At 46.4% G+C, this 14,208-nt stretch overlaps 1 protein-coding gene across 2 annotated transcripts in view; it reads right to left on the bottom strand.

Annotated features, from left to right (window-relative positions):
* Positions 1–324: 324 nt before the first annotated feature.
* LOXHD1 (lipoxygenase homology PLAT domains 1) overlaps positions 325–14,208 on the bottom strand; it is a 169,046-nt gene continuing 155,162 nt past the window's right edge. For both annotated transcript variants that reach the window (XM_064294569.1, XM_064294570.1), the window contains 4 exons: positions 11,870–12,040; positions 8,486–8,618; positions 7,029–7,187; positions 325–889 (listed from right to left, as the gene is read on the bottom strand). In XM_064294569.1, coding sequence (XP_064150639.1) covers positions 409–889; positions 7,029–7,187; positions 8,486–8,618; positions 11,870–12,040 — 944 coding nt within the window. In that variant the 3' untranslated portion in view covers positions 325–408. The remainder of the gene's footprint in view (positions 890–7,028; positions 7,188–8,485; positions 8,619–11,869; positions 12,041–14,208) is intronic.

Raw genomic sequence — 14,208 nt, 5'->3', positions numbered from 1 at the left:
GAGTTCTTTCTGGAGTGTGTTGGTAATAATTTAATTAGCCCAGCTTTTTGGAAAAATAAAAGTGTTAATTAGTTTTTGCTTAAAATGTACCATCTTGACAGCCTCTTCTCCCCACACTTCTATCCCCTGGGTGAAGCCTCAATTTCCCATCCTCATCCAACAGCCAGTCCCAGCCTGACCACCCCGGTGATTGGAGAAGGAAGCGAAAAAAGGTGTTTGTGCAGCCATGGAACATGACACATGTGATTATGAGTCCTGTTGGTCCAGGAGGTTGTGGAGTTCTCAGTGGCCTGCTGGTCTACAGCGCCACACCCTGCCCCTTTGGTCCCCAGTTCCGGCTCCAGGAGGCACTGGGAAAGGGCTGCTAGAAGCCAAGGCTGAGGGCGGGAAGGTGTGGTAAGGAGCTTCTCAGACAGAAGGGAAGAGGTCTCTCCAGGTGAGCCCATCCCCCCGCTTCTTGTCCAGCCACTGGCCGCAGTTGAAGATGGTGGCTACACCGGTGCTGGTGTTGGTGACCTCCACCTTCTCCACCAGCCAGCCTGAGTAGTAGCCACTGCTGTCGTGCTCCAGCCGCACTTTGCGCAGCTCGCCCAGCTCCAGGGTCTCCAGGAAGAAGCGATCCGTGCTGCCCCGCTCAAAGAGGTTGCGCATTTTCTGCTTCAGCTCTCGCTTGCCCGTGTCCCCATTGGCCCCGAAGATGGTCACGAAGACATTGGCATCAGTGCCCGCACCTTGCTCATAGCCCGTCGTCACGATGACCTCATACTTGACAGGCACCAGGCTCTGCACCCTGCTGGCGAAGCTCTCAGTCACCTTGGTGACCTCAAATACCTTGAAGTACTTCCTTTTCCTTTTGAGTGGGATAAGGCTGTCACAGTTAAAGAAATACCTGTAGAGGGGGAGAGGAAGGGGAGAGGGCTCAGTGGACACTAGCTGAGGGCAGCACCCCTCCACAGGGTCCTCTGGTCATCCATAGATATTCCTTCTCTAGGTAACTAGATATTGGGGCTGGAAATGGGGTCTCGTTTATCTTAAACTTCAAAGTGGAGTAGAGCCTCCATCTGTCTAGTTGCTCCTTGATTCTTCTTTTATTTTTTCCCTCACACTCTATATTCAACCCATCAGCAAATTCCATTGACCCTATCTTTAAAATATATGCAGAATCAGCCCATGCGAAAAAGTATGCAGTATCTCATCGTCTACCCTTCTATCACTCTTGTCCAAGTCACTATCACCTTCAACCTGGAATATATATATATATTTTTTATGGTCTACTCTCTACACAGCAGCCTAGTGATTCTGTTGAGATGTAAGCCAGAGAACGTCATTCCTGTGCTCAGGACTGTCCAATGGCCTCCCAGATCAAGTCAGAACCAAACACCTTACAATGGCCTGTAAGATTCTATGTGTCCTGATTTGTCTTTTGCTCTCCAGGCTCACTCTGCTCCAGACATAGTAATCCCTTTGCTCCCTCAAAGGGACTGATTAATGTTTTCACCCAGTGTTATCACCTTCAGAGGCAGCTGCGGAATCCAGAGTGACAATCCCAGGCAAAGTCAAATGGAAACATGGAATGAGCACTCCTAAGTTCCTCATACTTGGCTGAATTGAGCTCTATGTGTGTATGTACGTGTTCATGGACTGCAGAGTACAAGGGTAAAAGAAAAGCCTCTGCTGAAGAAGCCACAACAAGCAGAAGCAAGTCCAGTGTCAAGACAAATGGTCTTGGACCAAGAACTACCCCCCACCCCATTCCACCACCCCGCATCCAATCTTAGCCTCTGGGTAATGGCAGTGAATCCAAAGATTTCCAAGAAGGAAGCCAGAGGGTACAGTGGGAAAACAGTGGGTGCCTAGGGTCTGGCTGCAGTCCTGCTACCCACCACCCGTGTGACCTTTGGGAAGGCATATCCCCTACCCAGGCCTTGATTTCCTCACTGGCAAAGCTAGAGGTTTGGACTGAACAGCTTTTATGATCTTCCTACTCTGAATTGCTAATACTTTAACAGCTTTGGAAGTCATTAGTCTGGTACTGGTTAATGGTTTCGAGAATGCAGAGCTGAAAGGGTATGCACAATAGTACAAAGCCAAATCCTATTTTCAATGAAAATTTATAGCAGCAAAAGAATCTGGTTTTCTACATGCCTACCAAGGACCAGGGCTTCCCATTCTTTATCTCACTCACTTCCACCACGACCTGGAGCTGTAGGCATCATTTTCCCATTTCAAAGAAGGGGAAACTAAGGCTTTGAGAAGTTGCTGTCCAAGGTGATCCAGAGCCGGCATCAGAGTCAGCTTGCCTACAGGCACTTTGCCGGAAATTTCTTTCACAAAAGCCTATCTCATTTGACTTTGCCTGGGATTGTCACTCTGGATACCGCAGCTGCCTCTGAAGGTGATAACGCTGGGTGAAAACATTAATCAGTCCCTTTGAGAGAGCAACCCAGTGCCCTCGAGTCAAGGGATTACTATGTCTGGAGTAGAGTGAGCCTGGAGAGCAAAAGACAAATCAGAAAAGCCTATCTCTTTTGAAGCACTGATGGTACAGCGGTTAAGAGCTTGGCTGCTAACTGAAAGGTTGGCAGTTCCAACCCCCCAGTACGCTCCTTGGGAGATAGATGTGGCAGTCTGTTTCCATAAAGATTACAGCCTTGGAAACACTACGGGGCAGTTCTACTCTGTCCTATAGGGCTGCTATGAGTTGGAATCAACTCAGTGGCAACAGCTTCCCCCATTGTATCACTTGATAAATTTGTATTGTTGTTGTTGTCAGCTGCCATCAAGTTGGCTCCCAACTCCTGGCGCCCTCATGCACAGCAGGATTGGACCATAATATCCATAGGGTTTTCACTGGCTGATTTTTGGAAGCTGATCACCAGGGCTTTCATCCTATGGATTGCTGTTACATATCTTAATTTCTTACAGGTGGATAAACCTGCATACTTTCTTTTTAAATTCTCCAAAATTTACTTCTTTATGTATATGCCCACTAATTTACATAGCTCTATATAAAATAAATAAATAATTAAAAAATTTAAATATAAATTATGAACAAGTGTGATAACATACATGCTTTTCTTAACATGCTCTTTTTCTTTGCCTATTTGCTTGGCTCTATCGCCTTTTTTCTCCCCCATTCCTGTTCTGGAAACCGTTAAGTGCTACGGCTGCTAACCAAAAGGTCGGCAGTTTGAATCCACCAGGCTCTTCTTGGAAACTCTATGGGGCAATTCTACTCTGTCCTATAGCGTCGCTATGAGTTGGAATCAACTCCACGGCAGCGGGTTTTTTTTTTTTTCTTTTACTCCTGTTCTAGGACCCCACCCTTACCTCAGGTAACCCATGTTTAGAGCTGAGGATGTATACTGCCAAATTCCCCTCCACTCCACCCAACCATACACACCTACATACACTCAGCAAATGGGGGATGGCAGCATTTGCATTACAAAAAAGGCATATAACACACTTTCTTTTTTTTTTTTTTTTGCATCTTGCTTTTCTCACTCAGCAATAGTTCCTGGGAATTGCTCCAAGTCATCTGGTACCTATTTAATTCATTATTTTTAATGGATGAAAAATGTTCCCTGGTGCAGATATAAGGCAATGTTTTCCAATAGACATAATTACAAAATCACCAAAATGTGGGACTGAAGGAATCTGTGGAGTCAAGACTAGCTGTGAAGGACAAACACACCAGGTTGTTCTTGCTGGAAATTGGAGTAGGGTGATAAGCAAAACTAAAGGCAAAAAAAAAAAAAAAAAAAGAACAACAATAAAAATATATATAGATTAAAAAGCATGTACACGATCAAACTTCTGTGACCTGTGTGTGTGAGATGTTAGAAAAACGGCAGAGAGAACACAGTCACCAACATGCTCCTGGCGGCCATCTCTGAGGGGTTAGGGCTTTAGAAAATTTTTCCTTTTTTTTTTTTAATATACTTTTCAGAATTTTTTGAAATTTTGATAATGATTATATACTGTATATGCTATTGGGATAACAATAAAACTCTTTTTCAATTAAAAAAAAAAAAAGTCTCTCTTGTAACCTTCCATGGAAAACCTAAAAATATTTGTGAAGAACTGTTCAGAAAGATAAAGGCTCTGCCAGGCAGGGGTCAGAAATGGAAAAGGTTGAAGGATGGAAATTTGAGGTTACTGTGTTCATAAGAACTGAGATTACATGCATTTGTAATTCATGGAAAGTCAAGTATTACGGTCAGCATGGTTGGAAAGGAATTATGGATTCACACATACTACTACGGAAGTGGTTGTTATAATGACAGAATGTAAGGATGCTCTAGAATGATGCTATGTAAATAGCCACAAAGATTAAACACATCTGCAAAGTCCCCCTTCTGATGAAGGTGGGATATTTCTGGGGGGAGACTGGTTCTCATCCATCTGGAATCGCAGGCATGAGCCCTGGGCAGGCAGGCAGGGGCGGCCTGGAATAGGATTTCTGAGGCTGGAACCCACTCTGTCATGCCCCCACCCCTGGACTCTAGACAGCATCTAGCTTATCTCCCAAATGGAGGGACTGAGGCACGGAGCCAAAAAAAAAAAAAGAAAGAAACCAAACCCTTTGCCGTTGATTCCGACTCATAGTGACCCCATAGAGCAGAGTAGCACTGCCCCACACAGAGCAGTGATGGGCTATTGCCAGAGGCCACACAGCAGCTCTAGTGTCCAGGGTCTCACTGCAGGAAGAGCCCCACCCTGTAAATGTCCCTTCCTCTCCTCCAGCCCCAGAGGCATGCTGGGAAAAGATGCTTCCCTTGGGAGTGGCTGATTTTTTCTACCAACTGAGAAACCTACATCAGCCCCAGGGCTGCGGGTGGGAAGCTCATTACGGGCCTTCCACTACTTCTCTTCTGGAGGCCGTAAGGTGCCAGATGGTGCTGAAATCTTAGCTGCGTCTCTCTCACTGCCAACGGTGTCCATTTAAAGATAAATCAAGTAGTGGCTACTTATTTTAATTTTACTGTTATTTTATATTCTTTTCTTTTCTTTTCATTTTATATTTTATTTTAATTTAATGTTTTATATATATGTTTTTTTTTTTAATATACATATAAACCCATTGCTGGAGAGTCAATTCCTACTCATAGTGACCCTAAAGGACAGAGAAGAACTGATCCATAAGGTTTCCAAGGAGTGGCTAGTGGATTCGAACTGCCGACCTTTTGGTTAGCAGCAGTAGCTCTCCGTAGCTCTTAACTACTGTGCCATCAAGGCTCCATATATACATATATATATATATATATATATATATATATATATAAATATTTGGCTTGAAACAACAGAAATTTATTGTCTCACAGTTCTGAAGGCCAGAGTCCAAAATCAGTTTCGCTGGACTGAAATGAGCTGTCAGCAGGGCTATGCTTCCTCTCCAGGCTCTAGGGGAGAATTCGTTCCCTACGTCTTCCAGCTTCTAACAGCTGCATCACTTCAGTCTCTGCCTTCCCGTCACATTGCCTTCTCTTCTTGAGTGTGCAAAATTTCCCTCTCTCTCTCTTTCATTTTGGTGGAAATATGCACAATCATACACCATTTCAACAACTTCTACATGTACAACCCAGCGACATTGATTACATTCTTCAAGTGGTACAACTATTCTCATCTTCCATCTTCTAATTGTCCCACCACCATTGACTTAAACTCACTGTCCGTTAAACTTCTCATTAACCTTTCAAATAATTTTAATTTTACATTATATTTTAAAGTTAATTTTATTTATTTTGGGGTTTGCCAATGAGCAGTATCAGCACCCCTTGCTGTGGTTGGCAGGCAGTAGCGGGTGGTGGAAGGAGTGTTGACCTGGCCCTGACTTGCTGGGAAAGTGGCGACTCTTGCAGCCTCTCTCTCCCAGCTCTCAAGTCCTCACCAATATTAGTCCAGGCAGCCAAGCCCAGCACCACCCACAGGATTTATTGTACCTGGCCTGGTTTTTCTCTTAAACCGATATTGTGGTTACTATCTAAGAGCTGGTTGGAAGAGTCCAGTCCGGCAGCCTACAGGTCACAGGTGGGAATGTGGACCGACACAGCCTGGAGAAGCCTGGGTCTGAGGGCCAGAGCTTGCAGCTGAGGGACCTGTCTGGGCCCAGCAGGAGACTCCTGGCTGCCACTTTTGGGTGACCACGTAGCCCAGATCCACTGACCCACAGTGCCCATTCAGGGGAAAGACTCCAGGGTTCCTGTTGTGAAAAGGACTGAAATAAGTTGGCCCAGACCCCAGGGGGTTAGCTGGGTTCAGGGGATGGCACCCCCCGCCGCAGAGTGAAGCAGGTGGCCCTGCTGCAGTGTGCCCTCTGTGCTCACTCCCTCCTGGGCCTTCCCACCCAGGACGCAAGGCTGCCCTTGGCTCCACTTTCTTCCTCTCTTCTGGTTCCTTCTCTGTGTCTTTTCCACCTTCCAGAGGCTTGAGGCTCTTTCTGGCTTCCAACGTGGTTAGGTTACCAAGTGGGTTTAATTAGACAAATTGATGGCCGTGGCTATGTTGCCCAGGTAACAAAGACCCTTAATCCTCCAGAAGGTCCCTGATGAGGAAATGCAAAGCCCCTTGTCTGGGAAACCTAGAGGCAGATGGGCCTTGGGATTACCCCAGCTTGTCTCTAGTCCCTGCTCTGCCCACACCATGACCACGGAAACAGCAGGTTTGAAAACTGTATTTGTCATTATAGAGTGATGGGAGGGCAAAGAAGGGCAAGTCTCTGTGGTCTGGCACTGTCTGACTTTCTCAGTCTTCCAAGGAAGCACTTTGCATTAAAAGGCTGGGAGCACCCAAGGTCATCTGGTCTCGTTCTCTGCCTCTGGGGATTGGCCTATCATTTAGATAACTCCAGACCTGGTAACCCTACCTCTTCCTTTTCTGTCTTGCAAGACTCCTGGTGGGATGACCTTGGCCTCAAAAGGGACAGCCACCCTGAACTCTGCCATCTTGCCCACAGGTCCAGCCTCAGTTCCTCCCCAACTGAGTGAGTGGCACTTTCTGGAGGTGGTGTTGGGGGGCACAGTACATACACGTTGCCGTACTCCATCTCAGTGATGGTGATGGTCTTGACATGCCAGACCAGCTCTCTCTTGGGGATGAACCGATCCTCTCTGGTGAGGTGGCCCACGCAGAGGGAGGCAATGTCCCCCAAGTAGACACTGTCAAACTCAAACGTGTCTGTGGTCCCTCTGCAGGAAACAAAGTGTGGTCAATGAGCTGCCAATGCCTACTAAGTCAGTATTTATTGAGTGCCTACTGCACTCTAGACCCTGGGCTCGGGAATAGGGGTAGAATGGTAAGCAAGACCTGAGGTCAGACCTTGAGTCCTTAAGGAGTACAGGCTAATTCTGGAACAAGATAATCCCAGCAATTAAAAAGCCCTACCAGCTTCCTGGTACCAGCACCAGTGACTGGTAATTCCATTGAGCCGGACGAAGTTGGGAGAAAGGTGAGTCCCTGTGCATTGAGCTGAGGAGGGTGGCTGGATTCACAGAGCAGAGGGAGGATGGAAGGGAAGAGTTCCCTGATGTGGACCTATCTTGGCAAACTCATGGAGATAAGAATAGTGGGATGTGGAGGCGCAGGACATGGGACAGAGGCTGACTTGGGCGGAGTCTGGGTTCAGGTGAGGGAAATGGTAATGGAAAAGAAGTGAGCTGCAGGCAGTTTGTGGTGGTCCTTAAGTGCCACTGGGTGGCACAAACTGTTTGCACTTGACAACTAACTTAAAGGTTGGTGATTCAAACCCACCCAGTGATACCATGGACGAAAGTCCTGGCAATCTGCTTCCAAGAAAACCCTACTCTGTAACACATGGGGTTGCCATGAGTGAGAACTGACTGATAGCAGGTTTTTATTTAAAGGAACTCACATTTTATCCTGATGTATATGGAATTTGAATAAAAAAATATAGCGGGGTTAGAGGGGTGAGGAGGCTTTATATAAGCAATTCTGGAGGCAGCAGGGAGATTAAATGGGCATGTGAGACAGGAGGTGAAGGAGGTGAGATTCTCCAGAAGGTATTAGGGCAACTGAGAGTGGCAAGTAGAGGGGCTTTATACAATGAGACCCAATTTTCATTTTCCCATAAGCATCTTAGAGGCTGTCTCCTCCCTCCCTCTAGCTAGAACTTAAATCTGTGCTGCCTTATACTACTCTTTGGCAATTTTATCAGTAAATATTTTATTTCTCAACTAGTCTGCAAACTCCCTGTCTATGCATGGGATGATGCTTGGGATGGATGTGAAATTCCCGGTGCAGTCCCAGCTGCGGGGCAGGCTCTCATTCAATGGCAGTTCCCCTGCTTTTATAAATCACCTGTTTCATTCCCTGGAGCCAGCCCAGGATCAGCACACAGAAGGTTCTCAACAAGCACTTACCGATCAGGCCCATTTGTGGACCTATGGCCCCACCAAAGGAGAAGATCCCCCAGGCCTTTCTCTTAGCCTCCCCACCCACCACTGCCCTGTAGGCACCCAGTTCCTACTTCCTAAAGGCCCGCTGCCTAGAAGAGTTTTCGATGAGAAACTCTTTGGATCGGTTCTTCCTGCCCTCCAAGATGAGCCAGACGTTCTCCCTGGTTTCTCCTTGGTTGCCCGTTTCTATGACGACCTCGTAGGCTGTAATGGAGGAGGTGGGAGAGGATTAGAGAGGGGAAGTAGCCGCCCATCACCAGGGTCTGAGTTCTGGGTCCTTCTAGCAGCTCTCAGACCACAGCCTAGGGGTGGGTTGGGACAGGCTAAAGTCACCACAGTTGAGGCACTGTAAACAGCACCTGCCTTGATTCTGGGGCTGATGGAGTGATGGTTCCCATTTCATTTATAGTAGCAACATTTTTGCTGGGCAAACACGGGGGCTGCTGGGATGGTGCACCAGCCACCTGCCCACCGCTTGCCTCCAGGAAGTAGGATGTAGGGAAGAACATTCAAGAGATGCTAGGGCCTGGCTTTCATGAACAACAAGGCCCTGAGATCCAAAACGGGATCCTCCACAGAGAAGGGAGGGGAGGCAGGGGCCCAGGGACAGAAAGGCCCAAGACTCAAGGAGAGTCTAGCACTCAGTTCTCTCCCTTGTGTCACACTCGATGTCATGGCAACCTCCCTCCCCACAGCTTGCTCAGGTGTGTCTCAGGTTAAGTGGGTGCCAAAGCTGGGCTAGGCTCTAGGTGATGCTAGAACTCAGTCTCTAGCCCCAGACACAAACTCTTAACTCCAACCCCTCACCTCCTGGTATTTTCTCTCCTCACTCCAACTACTCTGATTCTGCTGTTCCTAGAGCATGTAGGTCTGTCCTGCCTTAGGGCCTTGACAAAGCTGGTTCCCTCTGCCTGGAATGCTTTCCTTCCTTCCCCCCATTGGCTTGGCTCACCTCCTCATCTCTTTCTAGTCTTTGCTCCAATGTCACCTTCTCAAGGAGGTCTACCCTGAACACCTTAATTAAAATTGCAACTGCTTCCCCCCCCCCCAGCACTCCTCGTCGGGCTGACCTTGCTCTATGATTTTCTCTTGTCGTTAGTACCTATCACCTTCTAACATGTTATATTATCTGTCATTTTATTGCACATTGTCTACCACTCCCCTCCCATTTGAGCGTAAGGTCTGTGAGGGCAGGGTCTTTGTTTTGTTCACTGATACGTAATATCCCAAGTGCCCAGAGGAGTGCCTGGCCCATGGTAGGCACTCAATAGATACTTGCTGAGTGAATGAGTGCATGATTGGACTAAACCCAGGAAGCTTCGAGAGAGGTACATTTGTGTGGAATGCTTCCACACATACAAAGCTCTGTTCAAGTACAAAGGGTGCGTGTCCTCACAAGCTGAGTGTTCAGAGATGCCCCTCGGGGACTCAGACACCAGAAATTTGGTGCCACAATGGCAGGGGTCTCTTTCACTCCTGTGCCCCCAAAATCCAGACTAGGTCCTGGCACTTAGTAGATACTCAATAAATATTTGTCAAATGGTAAAAACTAAGGTAGCTGAGGGTTGGGATGTTTGGCTAAAGCTGAATCCACAGCTGTGGCTCTCCCAAGGTCAAGCCTCCATCGGAGGACACAGGTGTGGCTGCCTGTTCTCGATGGGCAACCCAGAGGGCACCGCTTTGCCTTCTCCAGGCTCCTGGTAAAGACAGATCCATCCAGGCTGTCTCCTGGGCTTCGTGCCCTGCCCAGCCATCTCCAGTACGAGCACATCCTTCCAGAACTAACGCAAGCAACGTCTCCCCTCCGCAATCTCCCTGCCAACCCAAATCCCACAGGTCTTAGCAGCTGTTTGGCAGGAAATCTGTGAAGGACACTCAGTGATTCTCTTCCAGGCCTCACAAATCTCTCCTCCTCTGAATGCCAATGGCCTGCAGTGTCTCTGTTGCTCATCCTGCCACTTGCGTAAGGGCTTAAGCTTTCCTATTGCATAAGGGGCTTAAAAGCTTCTCTTTCCAACTAGATTGTGAGACTCTCAGAAAGTGGCTGCATCTTCTTCCATTTACTGGCCCCGACTAATGGAACGCCTACTAAGTCCCAGGGTCTAGAGTGCTGCAGAGGGCTACAAACATGCGTGGTACTGCCCTTGACCTCTGGGAGCTTACAGTTGTCTAGGGAGACTGGTACATGTGCAAAGTTCCATAAAAGTTAACTAGAGGTCACAAAGCAGTTTGCATTACCCGTAACACCTAAAATACAGCTGGATGCCCAGTGACTCCTCAGCAAGTGCAAACCACAGAAAATCCACCTTCTCAACAAGGGCAGGGATCCCGCTGCAGTAAACTGGACAGATGGGTACTCAGCCCTCATTTGAGTGCCCCCAGGGACATCACCACTCACCACCTCACAAAGCAGTTGATCTCATCTAATTTAGATGGTGTGGAAGAGATGAGTGGCTTTCTACCCACAACCCATGCTTCTCTTCCATGGAGTAGAGTTGTCACCAGAAAGTGACCTCCCAGCCACGGACTACATTTTCCAGCTGCCCTCGCATCTAGTTGGAGTCACATGGCTATTTCTCACCAGTGGAATGTGAGTTAATGTGTTAAGAGGGGAGTATATGTCTTCTCCTTGCTCTCTTTTTCCTTCTGCAAGAAACTTGGGAGCCACATGTTGAAGGTGGCAGAGACATACAATGGAAGGAGCTTGGGTCCCCGAATCACAGCATGGAAGACTTGCCATCAAACACCAACGCTGGAATGCTGATTGCATAAGTGAGAAGTCAACTTGGTTGTATTAAGCAACTGAAGTTCGGTGGTTTATCTCCTACTGCAGATAGTGTTACCTTAATAACTAATATTGGAAAATTCTTTCTTTACTCCAGGCTTTGATAACCCTTCTTTGAGTTTGTTGGACCCTGACACTGGCATCTTTACTAAAAACACCTCTCTAGTCTTTATGGTTATCCACCTTAGGAATCAATTACTCTTTCCCTTCAAATATTCCCTGAGGAAAGGATCAAAGAGAAAGTGGCTGATGGAGATGCTGGCTCCCCCTGTACATTCTGTTTCTAGAAAGACTTGATTCAGCAGTTGTTGCCACAGGCACTGATTGAATGAAGTCATTGATATAAAAATAAACCAGAGAGGGCTTCACACCAAACTGCCCAGCCCAGCCCAGCCCAGCTTTCAGGGCTCCCCCCTGATTCAGGGCCATGAGCGGGCATCAGTATCTTGGCAGTTCCAGGTTCACCAAGCAACACCAAGGGTGTTTACTTACGTACCTCCCAAATAATATTTCTTTCTTTGGGCATTTGATTCCTCTCCAGCTCTAGCAGTCTCTTCTTTAGAATGTTCTAACACTATGCCCCTCCAGTCCCCCGAGTGATTCCCATTTAACTCTGGAGATTAAGTTCAGGTATCACAAGCTGGGCTGGCCCCATTGGTCCCCCACGTACTGGTCTCCTCCAGCTCGTCATGGATCTCGTTGTTGGCACAGGCGAAGTCACGCACTGTCTGCCTGTCGCCCTCGCTCCTGGAGAGCCAGCAGTCACATTGGAAGCGGAAGGTCTCATCACGGGAGTTGTCTTTCACATCAACATAGTTCAGGTGCCAGGCAGGAAATATCCCTGTGGAAAAGATATTGTGGGGACTGGGAGCTGAACAGGATCTCTCTTCCCCTTTCATATTTTCACTCTCCACCCACCCCCAACCCATTGGCTGTGTGGCCAAGGGCAAACTCTCTCTTCTCTGGGCTTGGTCTCCTTGATGAAATGTGGGCTTTGGGCTAGACAGTTTCTGAAAGCTCCTCCAGCCCAGAGGATATAATTCTCAAATGTTCCAAGGTTTACTTCAGGAAAAAGACTTAGGAGTTCTGAACCAGTGTGGAGCCCCAATCTTTTCAGGCAAGAGATGGCAGACTAAGTGAGAGCGAGACGGGCTGCGAATGCTCCCTGGATTTCATTACGCCATCTACTGCTGGCGATTCCCCAGTGATTCTCCACATCTGTTGGGATAAAAGTGCCATTTCCATGTTCAGATATTTAGGGCCTTCTTCAGCCTGACTCAATATCTTATCTTTCACTTCAATACGGAAGGACCCTTATTCAAATCCCCCATTCCAGACAGATGGATTTATTAAGCATCCATTTGGCACTTCCTCCCTTCTCGTTATGGCTCCAAACTATTTCCCTGCCTTAAATATCCACCTAGCTTCTGAACAACTTAAGTCTCACCTGATTCATGAGGACCCCAAAGGCTCCAAGGCCACAGTATTCATTATCTGTCCATTCACTTGTCCTTGAACACAGATGGCTTAAATTTTTGCTGTTGAGGCTGTGACTATACCCTAGCCCTTATACCTCTGTTTTTAGGTGTATGTATGGATTCTACAGTTAGATTTTAGAGAGTGGAGTCATGTCTCATGGCTTCCCTTTTTTAATAATTTATTTTATTTTTGTTGTTATTGTTGAGAATATACACAGCAGAACATACACTAATTCAACAATTTATACATGTATAATTCAGTGACACTGATTACATTCTTCAAGTTGTACAACCATTCCCACCCTCCTTTTCTGAGTTGTTCCTCCCCCATTAACATAAACTCACTGCCCCCTGAATGTCATATCTAATCTTTTGAGTTACTGTTGTCAGTTCGATCCCATACAGATAGTCCTTAAAAGAGCATAATGCTCAAGGCATACATTCTTTACTAGTCAACCTCAACTATTGTTCGGTTTAAGGAAGATTTCAAGGAATATTTTTAATTTAAGGTTTAAAGATTATCTCAGGGTCATAGTTTGAGGGGTTCATCCAGCCTCTATGACTCCAGAAAATCTGTATTCCATTATAATTTGAAATTCTGTTCTGCATTTCCCCTCTTTTGATCAGAGTTCTTCTTCTGAATCTTTGATTAAAATGTTCAGTAATGGTAGCCAGGCACCATCCAATTCTTCTGGTCTCTTGGCAAAGGGGGCAATTGTGCATGGAGGCAAGTAGCCACACATTCCATTTCCTTCCGTATTCCTGAATCTCCTTCTTTCTCTGTTGCTCCAGGCTAATGGATGCCAACTCTTGTACTTTGGATGGCTGCTTGTAAGCTTCAAAGACCCCAGGCACTATGCAACAAACTAGGAGGTAGAATAGAAGCACTAAACATGATATTAGGCCAGTTAACTGGGTTGTCGCATGAAACCATGACCCTAAACCTCCAAACCAAGGAACCAAATCCCATGGTTATACATAAGCAGCCTCAGCAGCTATTCTTATTTTTTGTCATTGTTGTAAATATATCTATAACACAACTTTTGCCAATTCAACTTTTTACAGTTATAAAACTTATCGACGCCAATTACATTAATCAGCTGTGCAACCCTACCCTTAATCAATGGAATTTTTCCATCACCATAAACTGAAAATCTCGTGACTTCTTAACTGCATCATAGGGATATGGACCTAGACAGTGCTCAGTAAACACAGAACTGACAAATTGGTTTTACTTTCTAAAGTGAACTGTCAGTTTTGTATCCTAGTACAAACTCTTGAACATTCTGCTTGGCTAGAAAGATAATTAACTTCACTAAGTAACTTCTTCCTTAAAAATAAACTCTGTCAAGCTGAGTGATCCATCTGGAGATCCAAATTTCTTATACAAGATCAATAGATGGTTCAAAGTAAGACATGAAAACATCACTCAGCCCTAGCTATGAAAGAATACAGAATCTAAGCATAATCTTTCCACAAACAATTTCACACGCACATTATCCAAGCTGCTGCCCCAGGTGACACTTTGGTA

This window comes from Loxodonta africana, chromosome 11 (assembly GCF_030014295.1).
Source record: "Loxodonta africana isolate mLoxAfr1 chromosome 11, mLoxAfr1.hap2, whole genome shotgun sequence".
NCBI classification, from domain to species: Eukaryota; Metazoa; Chordata; class Mammalia; order Proboscidea; family Elephantidae; genus Loxodonta; species Loxodonta africana.
This window is presented reverse-complemented; position numbering and strand designations above follow the sequence as displayed.